The sequence below is a fragment of the Mandrillus leucophaeus genome, unplaced genomic scaffold (genome assembly GCF_000951045.1).
Source record: "Mandrillus leucophaeus isolate KB7577 unplaced genomic scaffold, Mleu.le_1.0 Scaffold518, whole genome shotgun sequence".
Taxonomy (NCBI): Eukaryota; Metazoa; Chordata; class Mammalia; order Primates; family Cercopithecidae; genus Mandrillus; species Mandrillus leucophaeus.
In genome coordinates, this window is record NW_012105564.1 from 1,410,426 (window position 1) to 1,429,607 (window position 19,182).

Here is a 19,182-nt window from a genome sequence, read left to right on the forward strand (position 1 = left end):
TATGTATATATATATATTTCCATCTGGTATCATTTTACTTCTGCTTGAAAAGCTACCTTTAATCTTTTAGTGCAGATTGGCTTGTGATACATTCATTCAGCTTTTAAATTCTGCATTTTACCTTCACTTTTGAAAGGTATTTTTACTGGGTATAGAATTCTAGATAGACTTTTTTTTCTTTCTATACTTAAAGGATTTTTGTTTCACTGTCTTCTGGTTTGCATTATTTCTGCTGAGAAATGTTATTTCATCTTTATCTTTGTTCTTCTGTACATATGTATCTTTTCTCTATTACTACTTTTAAGATTTTCTCATTTTTACTTTTTTTTGGCAATTTGATTATGAGCATTAGTATAGTTTTATTTTCATGCTTCTTATGCTTAGAGTCCATTGAGATTCTTGGATCTGTGGGTTATGATTTTCCTCATATATGAAAATACATAGCCATTATTTTTCAAATATGTTTCTGCCCCCGCCTCCCTTCTCCCCACTCACCGTTCAGGGACATCAATTATATGCTTGAAGTTGTCCTACAGCTCATTTATTCTTTGTCCAAGTTTTAGTCTTTTATGTTTTATTTTGGATATTTTCTATTGCTGTCTTTAAATTCACTAATCTTCAATATCTAATCTGCAGTTAATCCCATCCGGTGTATTTTTCATTTCAGACATTGTAGTTTTCATCTCTGTAGCTTTGATTTGAGTTTCTCTTATACAGCTCATGTTTCTACTTAACATATTCCATCTTTTCTCTCCCTCATAAATATGAAATAGTATAGTTATAATAACTTTTAATATCCTTTTCTACAAATTCTATCATGTCAATTTTGATTTATTACATTTTTTCTCATTATGAGTAATATTTTCTTGCTTTTTTGCAAGTTTCATTTTTGATTGGATGCAAGACATTAAGAATTTTATGCCAGGAGCGGTGGCTCATGCCTGTAATCCCAGCACTTGGGAGGTCGAGGCAGGCAGGTCACGAGGTCAGGAGATCGAGACCTTCCTGGCTAACACAGTGAAACCCCGTCTCTACTAAAAAAATACAAAAAAATTAGCTGGGTGTGGTGGCAGACGCCTGTAGTGCCAGCTGCTCGGGAGGCTGAGGCAGCAGAATGGCATGAACCCGGGAGGCGGAGCTTGCAGTGAGCTGAGATCACGCCACTGCACTCCAGCCTGGGCAACAGAGCAAGACTCCATCTCAAAAAAAAAAAAAAAAAGAATTTTACCATAATGGTGCTGGATTTTGGTAAATTCTTCTTAACCTTTGTTCTGGGATATAGGTAAGTTACTTGGAAACAATGTGATCCTTCTGGAGCTTGTTTTCAAGTTTTGTTAGGCAGGACTGGAGCAGTGTTTGGTTTGAGGCAAAACCTTTCTGAATATTCTACCTCATACCTGAGGATTATGAAGTTTCCCATTCCGGTGGAAGAGTTATTCTCAGCTCTTTCTAAGCTCTAGGGATTAGTCCCTCTAATCCTTCTGAATAGTTCTTTCCCTGGCCTTAGGTAGCTTCCTCACCTGCATGTGCTAATCAGTACTCAGCTGATGACCTGTGGGGGACTCTGTGCAGATCTTTGAAGCTCTTACCCCAGGCAGTGCTCTTCCTTCTGGTAGTCTGCCCTGTGATCTTTATCTACATCGACCTCACCAGACTTCCAGCTCCATGTCCTCAATTCATGTTTAGTCCTCATGAATTGAGTTTAGTCCTCAACTAAACATGGAATGTTTAGTTCATTTGCTGTAACTAAACATAATTAACATAATAACTATTTAACAAAAGCATTGATATATTTGGTCTTAAGCCTATCATTTTGCTATATTTTTTCCAATTATTTTCATCAGTTCTTTGTTCCTTAGTTTCTTCTTTTCAGTTTTATATTGTGTGAATTGAATAGTTTTAAAAAATTCCCTCTTTTCTCCTATCTTGGCTTTTTGGCTACACTTCTTTGTACTATTGTTTTAGTTGTTGTTCTAAGGATTATAATATTCACTGCTTGCCAGAATCTACCTTGAATTAATAATTTACTACTCTACATATAATGCATGAACCTTACCATCATCTTTCTTCTTTTGTGCTATTATCATATACATTGTTACTATTTTTGCCTTAAATATTCACTTGTGTCTTAAGGAAACTATGAAAATAAAAATATGTCTTTTATATTTACTGAGGTAGGCAGCTGGATCACATCCTTGTAATCCACTCCACTTAAATGTGAATTGAATTATACTGTATATGTTCTTTAATACTGCATGTGTTCCTGAATTGTACTATTGCTTATAATTATATTGTTTTATGTCTTTTTTTCACTCAACATTAGTTGTGAAATTTAGCCTTGTTTCTACATGTAGCTGTGGTTTATTTTAAATCTTCTAGAATGAAATATACTACAATGTATTTATCTGTTCTGTGGTGGATGGACATTGAGATGGTTTCTAGTTTGGGGCTATTATAAACAGTTTTGCTATGAAAATATATCCTGGTGCATGTACGTAAAGTTCTCTGGGATATGTATCTAAGATTGAACTTTCTGAGTCATAAGGTATGCATATCTTCAGCTTTTGAATATAATGACAAACATTTTCCCAAAGTGTCTGTATTAATTTATATTCTCAATGGTAATGTATACGATTTTGAAACTATGTTCCATATCTTTGACAATAGTTGGTAGTGTTAGACCTTTAAATGTTTATCATTCTTGTGGTCATGTAAATTTATTATGGTTTTAATATGAACTTGCCTCATTACCAGTGAAATTGAGTATCTTTTCATATATGTGTGTACACATATACCCTTTTGTTAAGACAGGGTCTTGCTCTCTCACCTAGGCTGGAGTGCAGTGGTACAAACATGGCTCACTGCAGCCTCAACCTCCTGGGCTCAAGTGATCCTCCCACTTCAGTGTCTCAAGTAGTTGGGACTACAGCTGTGAGCCACCATGCCTGGCTAATTTTTAAAATTCTTTTGTAGAGATGGAGACTTGCTATGTTGCCCAGGCTGGTCTCAAACTCCCGGCCTTAAGCCCTCCTCCCATGCTGGCCTCCCAAAGTGCTGGGATTACAGGTGTGAGCCCCTGCACTCAGCTCATATATATTTTTGTATTTGGATTTCCTGTTTTGTGAAGTACTTAAGATCTTTTGCCCATTTTGCTAGTGAATTGTCTATATTTTTCTCAATGATTTTTAGGAGTTACCTACGTATTGTAAATATTAATCTTTTGTTAGTTAAAATGAGTTACAAAAATCTTTTCTTATTATGATATCTTAAGATGAACAGAAGTTTTTAATTTTAATGTAGTGGAATTTATCAGTCTTTTCCTCTTAGGTTAATTATTTTTATGTATTATGTAAAAGTCCTTCCCTACCCTAAGTCATTTTTCATTTTTCTTTTTTCTCGTCTGAAAATATCATAGTTTTGCTGTTTACATTTAGGTTTTTAAGCTACCTGAAACTTGTTTTTGTGTTCAGTATGATTTGGGAGTTCAGTTGTTTTCTTTAATAATAATTTTTTTTTTTTTTTGAGACAGAGTCTTGCTCTGTCGCCTGAGCTGGAGTGCAGTAGCTCGATCTCAGCTCACTGCAACGTCCTCCTCCCAGGTTCAAGTGATTGTCGTGCCCCAACCACTGAGTAGCTGAGACAACAGGCATGCACCACCACACCCAGTTAATTTTTGTATTTTTGATAGAGATGGGGTTTCGCCATGTTGGCCAGGCTAGTCTGGAACTCCTGAGTCTAAGTGATCTTCCTGCCTTGGCCTCCCAAAGTGCTGGGATTACAAGCGTGAGCCACTGTGCCAGGCCCAGTTTTACTTTATTTTATTTGAGACGGAGTTTCACTCTTGTTGCCCAAGCTGGAGTGCAATGGCATGATCTCAGCCCATTGCAATCTCCGCCTCCCGGGTTCAAGCGATTCTCCTGCCTCAGGAGTAGTTGGGAGTACAGGAGCATGCCACCATGCCTGGCTAATTTCTTTTATTATTGTTTTTTTGTTTTTAGTAGAAACGGGGTTTCACCATGTTAGCCAGGTTGGTCTCAAACTCCTGACCTCAGGTGATCCGCCCACCTCAGCCTCCCAAAGTATTGAGATTACAGGCGTGAGCCCCTGCGCCCAGCCTTATTTTTTTAAACATATAGTTTCTCTATTTTAGTACTATTTATGTAAAGTCTGTACTTTCTCCACTAATTTGTAGTGCCACCTCAATGATCATATCTTTTGTTTCTAGAAAATTTCAAATCTGCTTGTTTTAAAAATCTGTTCCTCTTTATTATGGCTTCCATTTCTACCTTTATATTTCTAATAATTTTAAACATATAATTTTTTTTTGAGACAGGGTCTCACTCTATCATCCAGGTGGGAGTGCAGTGGTGTGATCACAGCTCACTGCAACCTTGACCTCCTAGGCTCAAGTGATCCTCCCACCTCAGCCTCCCAAGTAGCTGGGAGTATAGGCACACCCACCATGCCTGGTTAATGTGTTTTGTTGTTGTTGTTGTTGTTGTTTTTGTAGAGATGACATCTCACAGTGTTGCCCAGGCAGGTCTCAAACTTCTGGGCTCAAGCATTCCTCCCACCTTGGCCTCCTGAAGTGTTGGAATTATAGGCGTGAACCACTGTGCTCAGCCAAACATAGATATTTTATACTTTCTTTTATAGTCAGTTGTGTGTAGTTCTGAAGTATATAAATTCTCCAGATTATTGGGTATCCTAACTCTTGCTCATGGATGTGCTTTGATTTGTGTGACTGATAATTTTTATTTATAATATTGTAAGCTTTTTACATTGATAATATTGTGAACGTAATTTCTCCCCCACTGTGGGATTACTATGTATTCTCTGGAAAGGCTTTATGTTTGTCTCTGCCTGGTCTCTGATGTTTCACAGCCTTAAACTGATCTTCGTTAATTTCTTGGCTTTGGCTTCCTGAATCACATACATAACTGAAATTCAAACTTCATTCCCATGTGGATGTAGGTTGTTTTATTTTATGTAAGGAGAGGGAAAGATATAGCCAGGAATAGTAGTCCATGTGAGCCACACTGTCACGTTTTCAGAGTCTTAGATCTTTAAAGGCCCATCCGAAGTTTGATAGCTTAGAATCGATTAAAATTACTTAAATCTTAAAATACTTATTTTTTAGACAGTTGCTTTCTGTTTTTAAAAGTTTCTATAAAACCTAGTTTTTAAGACATATTAAAGCTCAAAGATATCATTGGTAGAAGCAGAGCTTCCAATAAAATAATGTTCACAGAAGTACATTCCTATAACATTTTCAGAAAATTTTAATAAATATACTATTTTTAACTGTAGCTTAAACTGTTATGACCTAGGTATTAAGATACAAAGATTAGTAGGACCTAATCCTTTCAATGAGATAAAGGACTAACTGGGAAGAGAGATAAAGAGACAGACAAGTGTGGAACCAACTCATTCATTTGTTTATTCATTTACTCTTCATTCAACAAAATTGATTATCTAATATATGCTGGGCATTGTTCTAGGTGCTGTGGATGTAGCAGAAAATAAAACCTGCAAAAATGATTTGCATCATGGAGCTTATATGTAGTGTGATTCTAGTAATATGAAGAAAGTTCTCTGGAAATTCAAAAAAGGCGTATTAATAGTTTGGCATTTCTACCCTCAACTGTGTCTGCTGTCTTCATGTAGACACCTTTTGTTTTATTTTTTTCAGAGAATAATCCTCAGCTTTTTCTAGGTACTGGAAGGTGGCATCATCTGACTGGGTGAGGGATAGCTTTTTAAACAGGCTTTCAGCCAAGATTTCTAGTTTTAGCTCATCTCATTACAGAGGTTCCTGGTGCTGGCAATTCCTGAGGCTTTCTGTGTTGTTTGGTGTGAACTGGATTGCTGCTTCTTGGTTTTCCTTATTGGTAGTTTAAGAATCAAACCTTTTTTTTGAGACGGAGTCTCCATCTGTCGTCCAGGCTGGAGTGCAGTGGTGCAATCTTGGCTCACTGCAAGCTCCGCCTCCCAGATTCATGCAGTTTTCCTGCCTCAGCCTCCCGAGTAGCTGGGACTACAGGCGCCTGTCACCACGCCCGGCTAATTTTATGCATTTTTAGTAGAGGCTAATTTTATGTATTTTTAGTAGAGACAGGGTTTCACCGTGTTAGCCAGGATGGTCTCCGTCTCCTGACCCCGTGATCTGCCGGCCTCGGCCTCCCAGAGTGCTGGGAATACAGGCGTGAGCCACCGCTCCCAGCCAGGAATCAAACTTTTAAGGCTCTTCTATGCTAGTATCCACTCTCTATTTTCTGGTTTTCAGAATTTTGTTTGTTATTTCCTTTTAAATTTGTTCTTATGAAATCCCTTTACTATTATTTTAATGATTTTAATGAACTAAAATTGAATGTGTGTGTTCAGTCTACCATCTTTACCTGAAAGTCTAATTGAATTGCCCTTAATCTTGTTAATCTATAGTAGGTATAGGAAATCTTTTTTTTTTTTTTTTTTTTTGAGACAGATCTCACTCTGCCTCCCAGGCTGGAGTGCAGTGGCGCGATCTCAGCTCACTGCAACTTCCACCTCCTGGGTTCAAGCGATTCTCCTGCCTCAGCCTTCTGAGTAGGTGAGATTAAAGGCACGTGCCACCACGCCCAGCTAATTTTTGTATTTTTAGTAGAGATAGGGTTTCACCATGTTGGTCAGACCGGTCTCGAACTCCTGACCTTGTGATCTGCCTGCCTCGTCCTACCAGAGTGCTGGGATTACAGGTTTGAGCCACCATGCCTGGCCTAAGAAATCTTCTGCCATCATATGTGTGTGTAAATGTATATATATTTAACTTATCACAAAACATGAAGAAGATAGAATGTTATAAAATGTTGGGTAGGAGGCACAATACCTTTGTTTCAATTTTATCTTTAGTATACACTTGCATTGTGTTCTTTGAGCAAGCTACTTTATCTACTTGAAATTCAGTTTTATTACTTGAAAAACAGGAATGTTGGCCAGGTGTGGTGGCTCGTGCCTGTAATAGCAACACTTTGGGAGGCTGGGGTAGGCAGATTGCTTGGCCCAGAAGTTCAAGACCAGCCTGGGCTACATGGCGAAACTCTGTCACTGCAAAAAATACAAAAAAATAGCCAGCCGTGGTGGCACATGACTATAGTCCCAGCTACCCAGGAGGCTGAAGTGGGAGGATCACCTGAACCTGAGAAGTTAAGACTACAGTGAGCCATGATCGTACCACTGCACTCCAGCCTGGGCGACAGAGTGAGACCCTGTTTGAAAAAACAAAAAGAAGAAGAAAAGAAAAGAAAGAAAACAGGCCGAGCGTGGTAGCTCATGGCTGTAATCCCAGCACTTTGGGAGGCCGAGGAAGGCGGATCACAAGGTCAAGAGATCGAGACCATCCTGGCCAACATGGTGAAACTCCGTCTCTACTAAAAATATAAAAATTAGCCAGGTGTGGTAGCATGCACCAGCTAAATGGGAGGCTGAGGCAGGAGAATCGCTTGAACCCGGGAGGCAGAGGTTGCATTGAGCTGAGATTGCACCATTGCATTCCCGCCTGGCAACAGAGTGAGACTCTATCTCAAAGACAAAAAAAAAAGAAAGAAAGAAAGAAAAGAAAACTAGGAATTTTAATGATACCCACCTTATTAGAGTTATTGGTTAAGACCAGTTGATAATTTCAAAGCACTATACAAGCTTTAGGGGTTTTTAGCACCACACCACTTATTCAGAATTAATTTTATTTACAATACAGTATATCTGAGAGTTAAGAAATAAGTTTAAAAAGTCTGTGAACAATTAAAAAATAGATATTATATATTATCTTGTGAAAATCCATACATTTCATTAGTAGACCCTCAATCAGATGCAGAATCAATTTTTATTCTGGTTTTACCAGCTTTGATATCTATAAAACTGGATCATAGATCAGTTAGACATGATAGAGTCTAAAGTTCAAGCTAGACTTGATAGAGTACAAAGCAAGAAACAACTTTTTTCTTCCTCACCATTGCCCTTTAAAAGGACTGTGTTGACGTTCCTATTTATTTTATTGGATAATATCTTGGTCATGTCACATAGCTTTTTTTCACTCACTTTCAGATATTAATAGTTTTATGTTTAGGTACCGAAAAGTCTAGTCTAAACTAAATAGAAACTGCAGTCCCTTGTTTAATCTAAAAATTTTCCCCTTACCCTGGTTTGGCTCTGGTTTGGCTCTAGAACCTGTTGAGGCTCAGGAGACATGTTTGCTGCTTCTTTACTCTGCTGCTCCCTCCTCTTCTAATCACTAGGCAGCTTTACAGTGGGGTTATATAAGGGACAGGAAAGGTCTTACTCAACTGGTGCAGTGGTCATTTGGCTTTGATGTTTCTTGGGTGTGGTAGATGCCCAATGATGGCTCCTAGTTGACTGCTTTAGTCTTTGCTTTTTAGGGCCTTCCCTCACTGGGGACTTTCCGTGGTGCCTTTTACTGATTCAGGAGGTATTACTTTAGCTGGCTGCTTATGACTCCCCTTTAGCTACTTCTGGTGGTGTGTACCCCCAAAGACTCTCAGGTAGGGTTATCTGACCTCTCCGAGAGAGCCTTTTCAAGACAACCAGCCTACCTGCCTTTCATGGAATCTCCTTCACCCTGGAGGAACATGCAATCTTGTGGAAGTAGAATTTGCTCGTACTTTAATTCTCTTTACTCACTCTAGCCTTTCCCCTTTACACTTTCCAGGCAAATATCAGGCTCTGGTCTTTTTGTTCTCTAAATTCCAAGACATCCATATCCAGTTGTTCTCTCTAAACTGTCTCACTTGACTTTGAGGAGGAGAACTAAATAAAAATCTAGGAAAATAAGATATGGTGGTAAATTTATTTTCTGCTCACAAAAAGGAAAATAATCTGATGGATTAATTAAGAATTCAAATTAACAGTCTTCCTCCCCTGCAAGTTCAAACACTGAGTGTACATACAGCTTAATAAAAAATGAATTGTAGTCATGCTGATTTGGGATTGGCATACTTTATTTGGTCACTGGCTGAATCTACATGTAAATTTCAGGATCCTAATTTGTCATTCTCATTGAATTATTTTCCAAGTTAGGTTATGTTAGTCTAAGTATATACCTTTAAATGTCCAGTTTTATATTTGCCTCATGTGATTGGTCATTAGAGCAGGTTAGTTTGCATTAGGAATTTTATCCTCAGTGTATCTGCAGCTGCACCTTTTGTTTTCTTTGGTTATGACCAAAGAATGAGGTAAATTGGCCTCATTAACAGGAGAACCCTATGACTTAAAAGAAAAATATATTATCTCACAGTTCTGGAGGCCAGAAGTCTGAAATCATGGTGTCAAGGGTTCATTCTTTCTGGAGGCTCTAAGGGAGATTCCATTTCATGCCTCTCTCCTAGCTTCTGGTGGTTGTCAGCGATTTTTAGCCTCCCTTGGCTTGTAGCAGATCATTCCAATCTCTGCCTCCATCTTCACATGGCCCGTGATATTTAGTCATTATCCAGAATATAAAGTTTAATCTATAAGCATGAGTTAAAAATTATAAATGTGTAATTTTAGATTGTTAAAGTTTTAGAAAAGGCACGAAAATAGTAATATGAAATAAGAAAAAGCAAACTATTTCTTAAAGTATTTGACTCAGAAAATTTTCTCCTTTCTGTAGCTGTTGGAAAAATTAGAGGAAAGCCTCTTCCATTACTCTTATTTTTTGAGGCCCTCTTTATCACAAGTCATGCTTTTCGATGTCCTGTTGATGCAGCTCTAACCCTGGAAGGAATCAAATGTGGATTATCAGAAAAACGGTTAGATTTAGTTATCAATTGGGTTACACAGCAAAGGTAAGCAAAATTAAGCTTTTAACTTAATTTTGACATTTGGTTAATAAAGTTGTTTGTTCTAAAAATATTAATAGTTTTATCAATGTGTTACTTGAACATTTACTTCAGGTCCCTATGCAATTAATCAGAAAGTGTTTAGTGGTCGGGCATGGTGGCCTATGCCGCTAATCCCAACACTGGGAGGATGGCTTGAGGTCAGGAGTTCAAGACCAGCTTGGCCAACATGGTGAAACCCTGTCTCTACTGAAAATACAAAAATTAGCCAGGCATGGTGGCCAGGTGCAGCAGCTCATGCCTGCAACCCCAGCATTTTGGGAGTCCAAGGTGGGCAGATGACTTGAGGTCAGGAGTTCAAGACCAACCTGGCCAACATGATGAAACCCCATCTCTACTAAAAATACAAAAATTAGGCAGGTATGGTGGCACACGGCTGTAGTCCTAGCTACTCGGGAAGCTGAGGTAGGAGAATCGTGTGAATCAGGGAGGCAGAGGTTTCAGTGAGACGAGATCGCGCCACTGCACTCCAGCCTGGGTGACAAAGCGGGACTCAGTCTAAAAAATATATATATATGCATTTAGTTTCCTGTAGAAATCTAATTTTCTTAGCAAATACACAACTACATTCCAAATAACCTTATTTTCATATTGACTATTATCGGGGTGATAGAAATTGACAAGAGTTATCAATAGACATAGGCAAAGGAGAGGAGATCCTTTAAAGTAACATTTGCGGGAAGATGGCTCCCATCTAGAGCAGAGAACAGAACAGCATCATTTCAACCAAATGTTTGGCTTTTCTGGTCTATGAACTTTCCTCACTAGTTACACAGCTGCAAAGGGTGAAAATCCTATCAGGTCATCTAAGAAACGAATCCTAGGTTTTCCTGTGAGCTTTTTTTCTCCTCGTGGATACTTCTGGCTATAAGTAGAACAATCGCTATGCCTGCTGGCTTTTCATAATTATGAGCAAACCATAAAGCAATTGTAGGAATGATTGTAAGTACACACTGACACTGGGGATATACATATTCATATACATATCTATCACAATTATAAGCTTGGGAGCAAGTAAAGACCTTTCATAGAACATTCCTGTGTGAATACCTTGGGATAGGGCAGAGTCAGTCTTCAATTTTCACACAAAGAAGAACCACATCTTGGCTGGTTGCAGCAGCCCACATCTGTAATCCCAGCACTTTGGAAAGCCAAGGCAGACGGATCACCTGAGGTTGGGAGGTGGAGACCAGCCTGACCAACATGGAGAAACCTTGTCTCTACTAAAAATACAAAGTTAACTGGATGTGGTGACGCCTGCCCGTAATCCCAGCTACTTGGGAGGCTGAGGCAGGAGAATCGTTTGAACTCAGAGGTTGCGGTGAGCCGAGATTGTGCCATTGCACTTCAGACTGGGCAGCAAGAGCGAAACTCCATCTCAAAAAAAAAAAAAAAAGAAAAGAAGAAGAAGAACCCATCTTAGGGCCTGAGAGCCTATTCCCATGCACCTAAAATTACCATGTTTGGCAAAATTATACAGTTTATTCAGACATTGACTTTTTATTTAGAAATGTTTTGAATTTTGTTAAGCCTTGAACAAAACAAGAAAATCAGTTTTGTTAGCTTATAAAGAAAATTTGAAGGCTGGTCATGGTGGCTCATGCCTGTAATCTCAACACTTTGGGAGGCCAGGGCAGGAGGATTGCTTGAGCTTAGGGGTTCAAGATTAACCTGGGCAACATAGGAGACCTCATCTCTATGAAAAAAATAAAATAAAACAAAATAACCCAGACGTGGTGGCACATGCCTGTAGTCCCAGCTACTTAGGAGGCTGAGGTGGGAAAATCACTTGAACCTGGGAGATCAAGGCTTCAGTGAACTTGAGCATGCCACCGCACTCCAGCCTGGGCAACAGAATTAGGTATTGTCTCAAAAAACAAACAACAACAACAAAAGTATACACTAGGGAAAATGAGAAAATTATTAAACGAATTATGTTAAATTTCTTTTGAAAGTCTATCAGTATTTTTTAGTACCACTTATAGGTCATGTACTCTGTTAGAGTGGTCATTTAAAATTGCTGTTATAATAAATCAGATTTTTATATAGTCTTCAGCCCCTCCCTCATTGATTTCTCACAAAAAACACTGGAATGTTTTTCCCAGTGTAAGAATAAAATAAGTGTGGAATGTTAAGTATTACCTACACAACAGAGCCAGTTGCCACAGAGTAAAAGCTTGCATTGCTTTTGACATACTTTCTAATTTCCTGTTCTGGTAATAGCACTAATGTCAGAGAAGGAAACCATTAATTAAAATGAAACTTTATAGAATGTGTGAATGACATCTTTATCAGATGAATAAAAGTATATATATTAACATTGTCATCTCAACAAAAAAATTGACAAACTACGTAACTCATTATAATAAGTGTAATCTCTTTTTTAGTACTGTTAAAATTGACATTACAATTTGAAAATAAATACTTCCAAACTAAAAAGAAAAAGTTAATCTCATCCCAAAATACCCCACAGACACACCCAGAGTAATATTCAACCAAATATTTGGGCACCCTCTGGCCCAGTCAAGTTGACACATAAAATTAACCATCCCAGGAAATGTGTGCTTCCCATGTCTGCAACTTTAGTGTTTGTGAGTCAGGAAGTTTTGACTGACTTGATTATCATAAACAGGTAGGACTGTTGCTATATAATGGAGCAGAAAGGAATATTTTTGGCACTTAGGTTCCCTATTTCCTTGAAGAGAACTTAAGACTTAGATTAGGGTGCAGATCATTTACTAACAAACTACTCCTCAGGAAAATTTTTAAGGGGAGTGAAATAGGATAGGACTTAGAAAAGAGCCAAGCAGGATGTGAACTCAGTTCAAGTCTGGTATTAGCCATTATCACAGGGAGAGGGTTATAGAGCATAGACATTACACAGAGTTCTTTCCTTTTATTAAGGGGCTGGCCTTTTGTAACCCCTATCAGTCAGTCCCTGGGGGTTGAGTATAGACTACTGGGGGTTGTGGATAGGCATAATTTTCTAGGTGAGGAGGCTACAGACACCTGAGGACAATTCTTCAGAGAAGGGGGCAACTGTGAGCTCTTAGTAGTCAGCTGGAGAAGGGGCACCGGTTCAGTAAATGGGACCTGGATGAGGCACCAGAACAGTGTCTACCATAACAACGGAACAACTTACGAAGATCTGTCAGAGAATAGATAGCAGCTGCTTGTACTGTGTCTTTGTGAAGATGGCCTGGGCTGTGCATATTGGAAGGCAGAGTAGGGAAAGGCCTCCCTGTCATCTGTCTAGTAGTTATAGCCTGCTGTTGGCAGCATAAGGGCTGTGCTTAGTTGGCTCTGAATGCATAGGGATGTAGAACACATACTAGGGAATAATGAAGAGCTCTCATCTTTAAGAAGGGTATCATAAAGAGATAAATGGACATTAGTAAGCAAGCACTTCCTAAATAAAGTCATGACTTAGAAATGTCCCAAACATAAAAATGGTAGGTTTGCATACTACTACCTACTACCACTCATTTCAAATCCACCATTTCCCCTATACAACTTGATAAAGCTATCTTGATGGCACTATTTACCAGTGCAAAGTGTTTCTCCCACCCATTCTTATTATGACCTTCATTTACTGTCCACATAATAGTTAATTTTTTTTTTTTTTTGAGATGGAATTTCACTTTTGTTGTCCAGGCTGGAGCATAGTGGTGCAATCTCGGCTCACCGCAACCTCCGATTCTCGGCTTCAAGCGATTCTCCTGTATTAGCCTCCCGATTAGCTGGAATTACAGGCATGCGCCACCATGCCTGGCTAATTTTTTGTATTTTTAGTAGCAACGGGGTTTCTCCATATTGGTCAGGCTGGTCTCAAACTCCCGACCTCAGGTGATCCACCCGCCTCGGCCTCCCAAAGTGCTGGGGATTACAGGCGTGACCCACCGTGACTGGCCTGTTAATTTTGCTTTAGGAAATTTCTTCTTCATACGTATGCCCTTCTTTTCTCTCTTTGTGCCCTTCTCTCTTTCTCTGCCTGATCATGTTTCTACACCCTCCACAAAAAGTACTTATCAGGGAGCACTGGAAATGGTTTGGACTTGATGACATCATCAGAAAGTGTATGTTCGTTACCAAAACCTGTTTTAAAAAGTTCTAGTGCAAAGACACTTCAGACAAGATTAAGTTTCTTACACATAGTGATGGTTCTTGACCCATTCTACCTCTTAGTTGTAAGAATTTAAATTCTTTAATAACTATGCAGTTCTGTGACTACATGCATTGAGGAAATGCCACTAGTTTTTTTTTTGTTTTTGTTTTTGTTTTTTTTTTTGAGACAGAGTCTCGCTCTGTTGCCCAGGCTGGACTGCAGTGACCGGATCTCAGCTCACTGCAAGCTCCGCCTCCCGGGTTTACGCCATTCTCCTGCCTTAGCCTCCCGAGTAGCTGGGACTACAGGCGCTCGCCACCTCGCCCGGCTAGATTTTTGTATTTTTTAGTAGAGACGGGGTTTCACCGTGTTAGCCAGGATGGTCTCCATCTCCTGACCTTGTGATCGGCCCGTCTCGGCCTCCCAAAGTGCTGGGATTACAGGCTTGAGCCACCGCACCCGGCCGGAAATGCCACTAGTTTTAAGGATCCTGAGATAATATAACAGGGAATATTAAAGGCAATTCACATTCTTCATACTTAGTCTCTGTTTCCTGGCTTCTGCCTCTGATTATCTGGCCTCTATCACATAGCTACCTTAAAAAGCCTTCCAGTTCATTCCCAGAAGCTCAGCATAGAGCTAGCCCTTTAGCAGCCTGCCTAATGGGCTAATCATGGCTCTCTTAGTCATTCTTACCTGTGAAAAGTCTAATCACTTGGTCTACAAAGTCTAAATTTTAAGGAACCATCCTTTACTGGTATTACTTCTCTTAATTGCAGACATTGCTCCCAGAAGAAGATAAATATCCTCTGAAATTTTAACTTTGCAAACTCAATCCTAGAAAGTAACAGTAAATAAATTTTATGCATGGATTTAGAGATTGTATATTACCTTTATTTTGACATTAAAAATTTTTAAACCAAATTTATAATCCAATATGTCTTAGATTACTGTGGGGTTAAGCATATTTTATTTTATTTATTAGCTGTTCATATTCTCCAGAGCTAGCCTGGTCTCAGATCCACTTTCAGAAGTCCCAGAAACAGTCCTCTTTGAGTTAGGAGTAAGGGTGAGAAAACCCAACAAGGGGACTTTAGGAAAACAGAAAGAGGGTATGATGAGGTGATTGGAGGGAAAAAGGGGGAGGGAACTTCCCTGGCCCCCTTCCCAGCCCTGGCCTTCTCTGAGGTGACCCTTAAAAAAAATGGCATTAGTAAGATAAATAAATACTAAAATACTGGCGTTATGATTTTGCTACAGTATTTCAGTCACTACATAGACTGAAATAATTAACTTGTTCAGCCTCAGGAATTGTGGCAACTGTAGCTACTAAAACCTTTATTTTGGTATTAAAGTGTGGAAATCAGAGAACTGCTTAATTAAATAATTGATTTGTACTCAAGCTGCCTTTTGATTTAGACTCCCCCCTCTGCTGCCCACCCCAATAAACACAGAAGGCTTTATTTACTGAATTTTCAGTAAAGAGACATCGTGTAGGGGGTTCAGGATTTCATTTTAATGTTACCAGCATTTTTAGATGTATACAGACACCAATATCATACGATTGCCGTTATTTTGTAGCTATTAATTAAAAATATAAAGTATAATTTTCATACCATTAGTAATTAGAAGTGATATCTTTAATCATGCACAGATGTTCTTTTGGCTATGCTTATAGTTTCTAGGGAAGTTACTCTGATAGTACAACAGATGATTAACTTCAGTTGTGTATAAAGGTGGTACACTAAAATAGGACAAGTGAAATCTATTCTGTTGACCCATCTCAAAAGAACTGCTTCTTCGGTCTTTCCTAATAGGCACAATTATGTCCATTTTCCCCTCTTGCCTCTTATAAATCTATAACAAATTTAAAAAATAACAGTGCTGTCACACTTTCTGTTTTACTTTTGGTAAAAATGCTTGCAATATCTACCTCTATGAGCTGAAATTACTGTCACTATCTATAACCAATATTTAATAAGCTTTTATATTCCATAGGGTTTAGAATCTCGATAACTGCTTGAGAATATTAAGACCCCCAATTATGAGAGCATTTTTGTTTACCTCGTAATTTTTAGACCTATCAGTCTTTTTAGGAGAGTTTTAATCTTGTTTGTGGTTTTTTTTTGAAACTTGAGCTTTTGAGGAGCCAAAATGTCTTCCTCCAAGGGAATACACACTGATTGTTTTTTTGTTGTTGTTGTTGTTAAATCTCAGATATGTTTAATTTCTCCTACATAATCAATGGCCTATTAAATTGTAACTTGGAATTCTTGCAGGCAGTAGAAAATCCAGTTCTATTGTGCTGAATTTTCAAATATTTCAGCCTCAGCCACTCATCAGGAATTTTCTAATGTATGTCTTATTGATCTGCTTGTTCTAGACTGACATTTTCTGAAGAGGCTGGGGATGTGATTTGTGATTATGGGGAGCAGGATACTTATAACAAGGCCAAGTGCCTGGCTTTAGCTCAGATTATCTACAGTGAATGTGGCCTGCACAAGAAAGCTATTCTTTGCTTGTGTAAACAGGGTCAGACTCATAGGGTCATGGAGTACATACAGCAGTTCAAGGACTTTACTACCGGTAAGTTAAAATGTCTGCCATTTGTATACATTTGAATTCTGGACTTTAATTGTAAAATTACCCATGATAGCAGGCACTACTTTAAACTTACGTTATAAAATCAATTTTATATATACCAATAAGTGGGAAATTTCTTTTGTAATTTTTCATGAACACAGGTAAGCTGGAGCCGATTGGCTTTCATGCTAGATGTTCAAAAATATTATGTATTTCCTCAAAATAAAAACATTTAATAAACCAGATAGTCCTGGAAATATACAGTTTTAAAGATAAATTTATACAGAGTAGAATACTACATATGTGATTTTTAAAAATAACTTATTTGTAATATTTTATTTTATTTTTTATTTATTTATTTTTTGAGACAGAGTCTCACTCTGTTGCCAGGCTGGAGTGCAGTGGCGTAATCTTGGCTCACTGCACGCTCCATCTACTGGGTTCACGCCATTCTCCTGCCTAAGCCTCCCAAGTAGCTGGGACTACAGGCACCCGCCACCACGCCTGGCTAATATTTTGTGTTTTTAGTAGAGATGGGGTTTCATTGTGTTAGCCAGGATGTTCTCTATCTCCTGACCTCGTGATCTGCCCACCTTGGCCTCCCAAAGTGCTGGGATTACAGGCGTGAGCCACCGCGCCCAGCCTGTGATATATTTGAAGTGTAATATAAGCATTAGAAATGAAGAATTTCTAATTTATTTCAAAATTTTAAAACACAATTGAGCAGTAATCTGAGATTACAATTGAGCAGTCATCTAAGAGAACTGTGGACCTTAGGGTGACCCTAGCTGGATGAGCAGATCTCTTACTCTGGATCTAGTTTGGCAATAACTCTGAGTACAGGCATTGCTGACATCTCCCCATCTCCCAGGCCACTGCCCGTCCTGATTTGCAGGCTGTGTATCCCAGTTCTAAGAAGATGCAAAATGGAACCAAACATAGCTGTTTTAGGTCACATTCTTCCAGGAAAAAGGAGTTTTAGTGGTTGTTGAATCTGGTCATTTTCAAGCAATTAATTGACTTTTTCTTAGAATCTATATTTTTTTTAAGTTACAAATTTCTTCGTTAATAGCAGCATGCCCTATACTATTATTGTAATAATAGCTAGGCTTTTTTCCATGGATTATCTCACTTAATCCTTATTTTGACTCTATGAGGTAGATTTTGTTATTGTCTCATTTTATAGATGAAAAAAACAGTATGTTTCCATACAGAGGCTAAGGCACAGCTAGAGGTAAGTGATTTGGTTGTGTAGTGACAGGACAGAATCTGGCATAGTAGGTATTAGTTAATATTCCATTACCTAAGTATACAGTTTCAGTTTCTGTGTTGTTAACTATTGTTTTTCCATAGGTAAGAATTATATTAGTTAATGTTTAGACATGGGATATAGATTTTAATTACTTTTAGAATTTAAAAATTTTAGGGATAGGATCTGTAGTCCCAGCCACCCAGGAGGCTGAGATGGGAAGATCGCTTGAACCCAGACATTCTAGGCTGCAGTGAGCTGTGATTGTGGCACTGCATTCCTGCCTAGGCATAAGAATGAGACCTTATCCCATAATAATAATAATAATTTTTTAAAAAGAAAATGGATTTTGAAATGTAGTAAGCGAAAGGGATATGAGGAGTTCAAGACCAGCCTGGGGCAACATAGTGGGACCCTGTCTCTATATATTAAATACATTTTAAAAACCCAAAGCTTTCAGAGTTAAATTATGTTTATGGTAGTTCTTGAAAGGCTCTCAAAGTTATTCTGAAAATTACCTCTATTGTGGCCCCAAAATAATATTTTTACTTAAAAAAATTTAGGAAGTTAATACAAAGTTTACAAATTTGGGACTATAGAGTGGGGCACGGTGGTGCATGCCTGTAGTCTCAGCTATTGGGAAGGCTGAGGCGGGAGACTGCTTGAGCCCAGGAGTTTGAGGATATAGTACACAACCATTATGCCTATGATGAGTGATGCACTCCAGCCTGGGCAGCACAGTGAGACTTTGTTTTGAAAAAATTTAAGAATACAAATCATAATTGTAGCTTTAGATTACCTCAGTGGTTAACTAGTAGATTAACCCATATGGAATTGGTTTTTTTTGTGGTCAAATATAGGCAACTTCATATGGCTCCACCTCTAGCTACTTGAAATAGCTAATGGCTTCTTAAAGTTTTCATTTTTGAATTTCTAAATACTTGATAGTTTTAGGAAAAAAATTACTGAATTGCATTTTCTGTGCAAGGCACAGAAAGACATTATACTCAGCAGAATTTGGTCCAAATATGAGCAACAAGATATAGACAAACAAACTGTAGTATTAGATGGAACCTTCGAAATTATCTCCACTTCGGCCAGGCACGGTGGCTCACGTCTGTAATCCCAGCACTTCAGGAAGCCGAGGCGGGCGGATCACAAGTCAGGAGATCGAGACCATCCTGGCTAACATGGTGAAACCCCGTCTCTACTAAAAATACAAAATATTAGCCAGGCATGGTGGCGGGTACCTGTAGTCCCGGCTACTTGGGAGGCTGAGGCAGGAGAATGGCGTGAATCCGGGAGGCGGAGTTTGCAGTGAGCCAAGATCACACCACTGCACTCCAGCCTGGGCGACAGTGAGACTGTCTCAAAAA

At 38.7% G+C, this 19,182-nt stretch overlaps 1 protein-coding gene across 1 annotated transcript in view; it reads left to right on the forward strand.

The window, feature by feature from the left end:
- CLHC1 (clathrin heavy chain linker domain containing 1) overlaps positions 1-19,182 on the forward strand; it is a 69,630-nt gene that overhangs the window by 48,042 nt on the left and 2,406 nt on the right. Inside the window, exons 10-11 of the mRNA XM_011996532.1 lie at positions 9,641-9,815; positions 16,358-16,564. Of these exons, the coding sequence (XP_011851922.1) occupies positions 9,641-9,815; positions 16,358-16,564 (382 nt within the window). The remainder of the gene's footprint in view (positions 1-9,640; positions 9,816-16,357; positions 16,565-19,182) is intronic.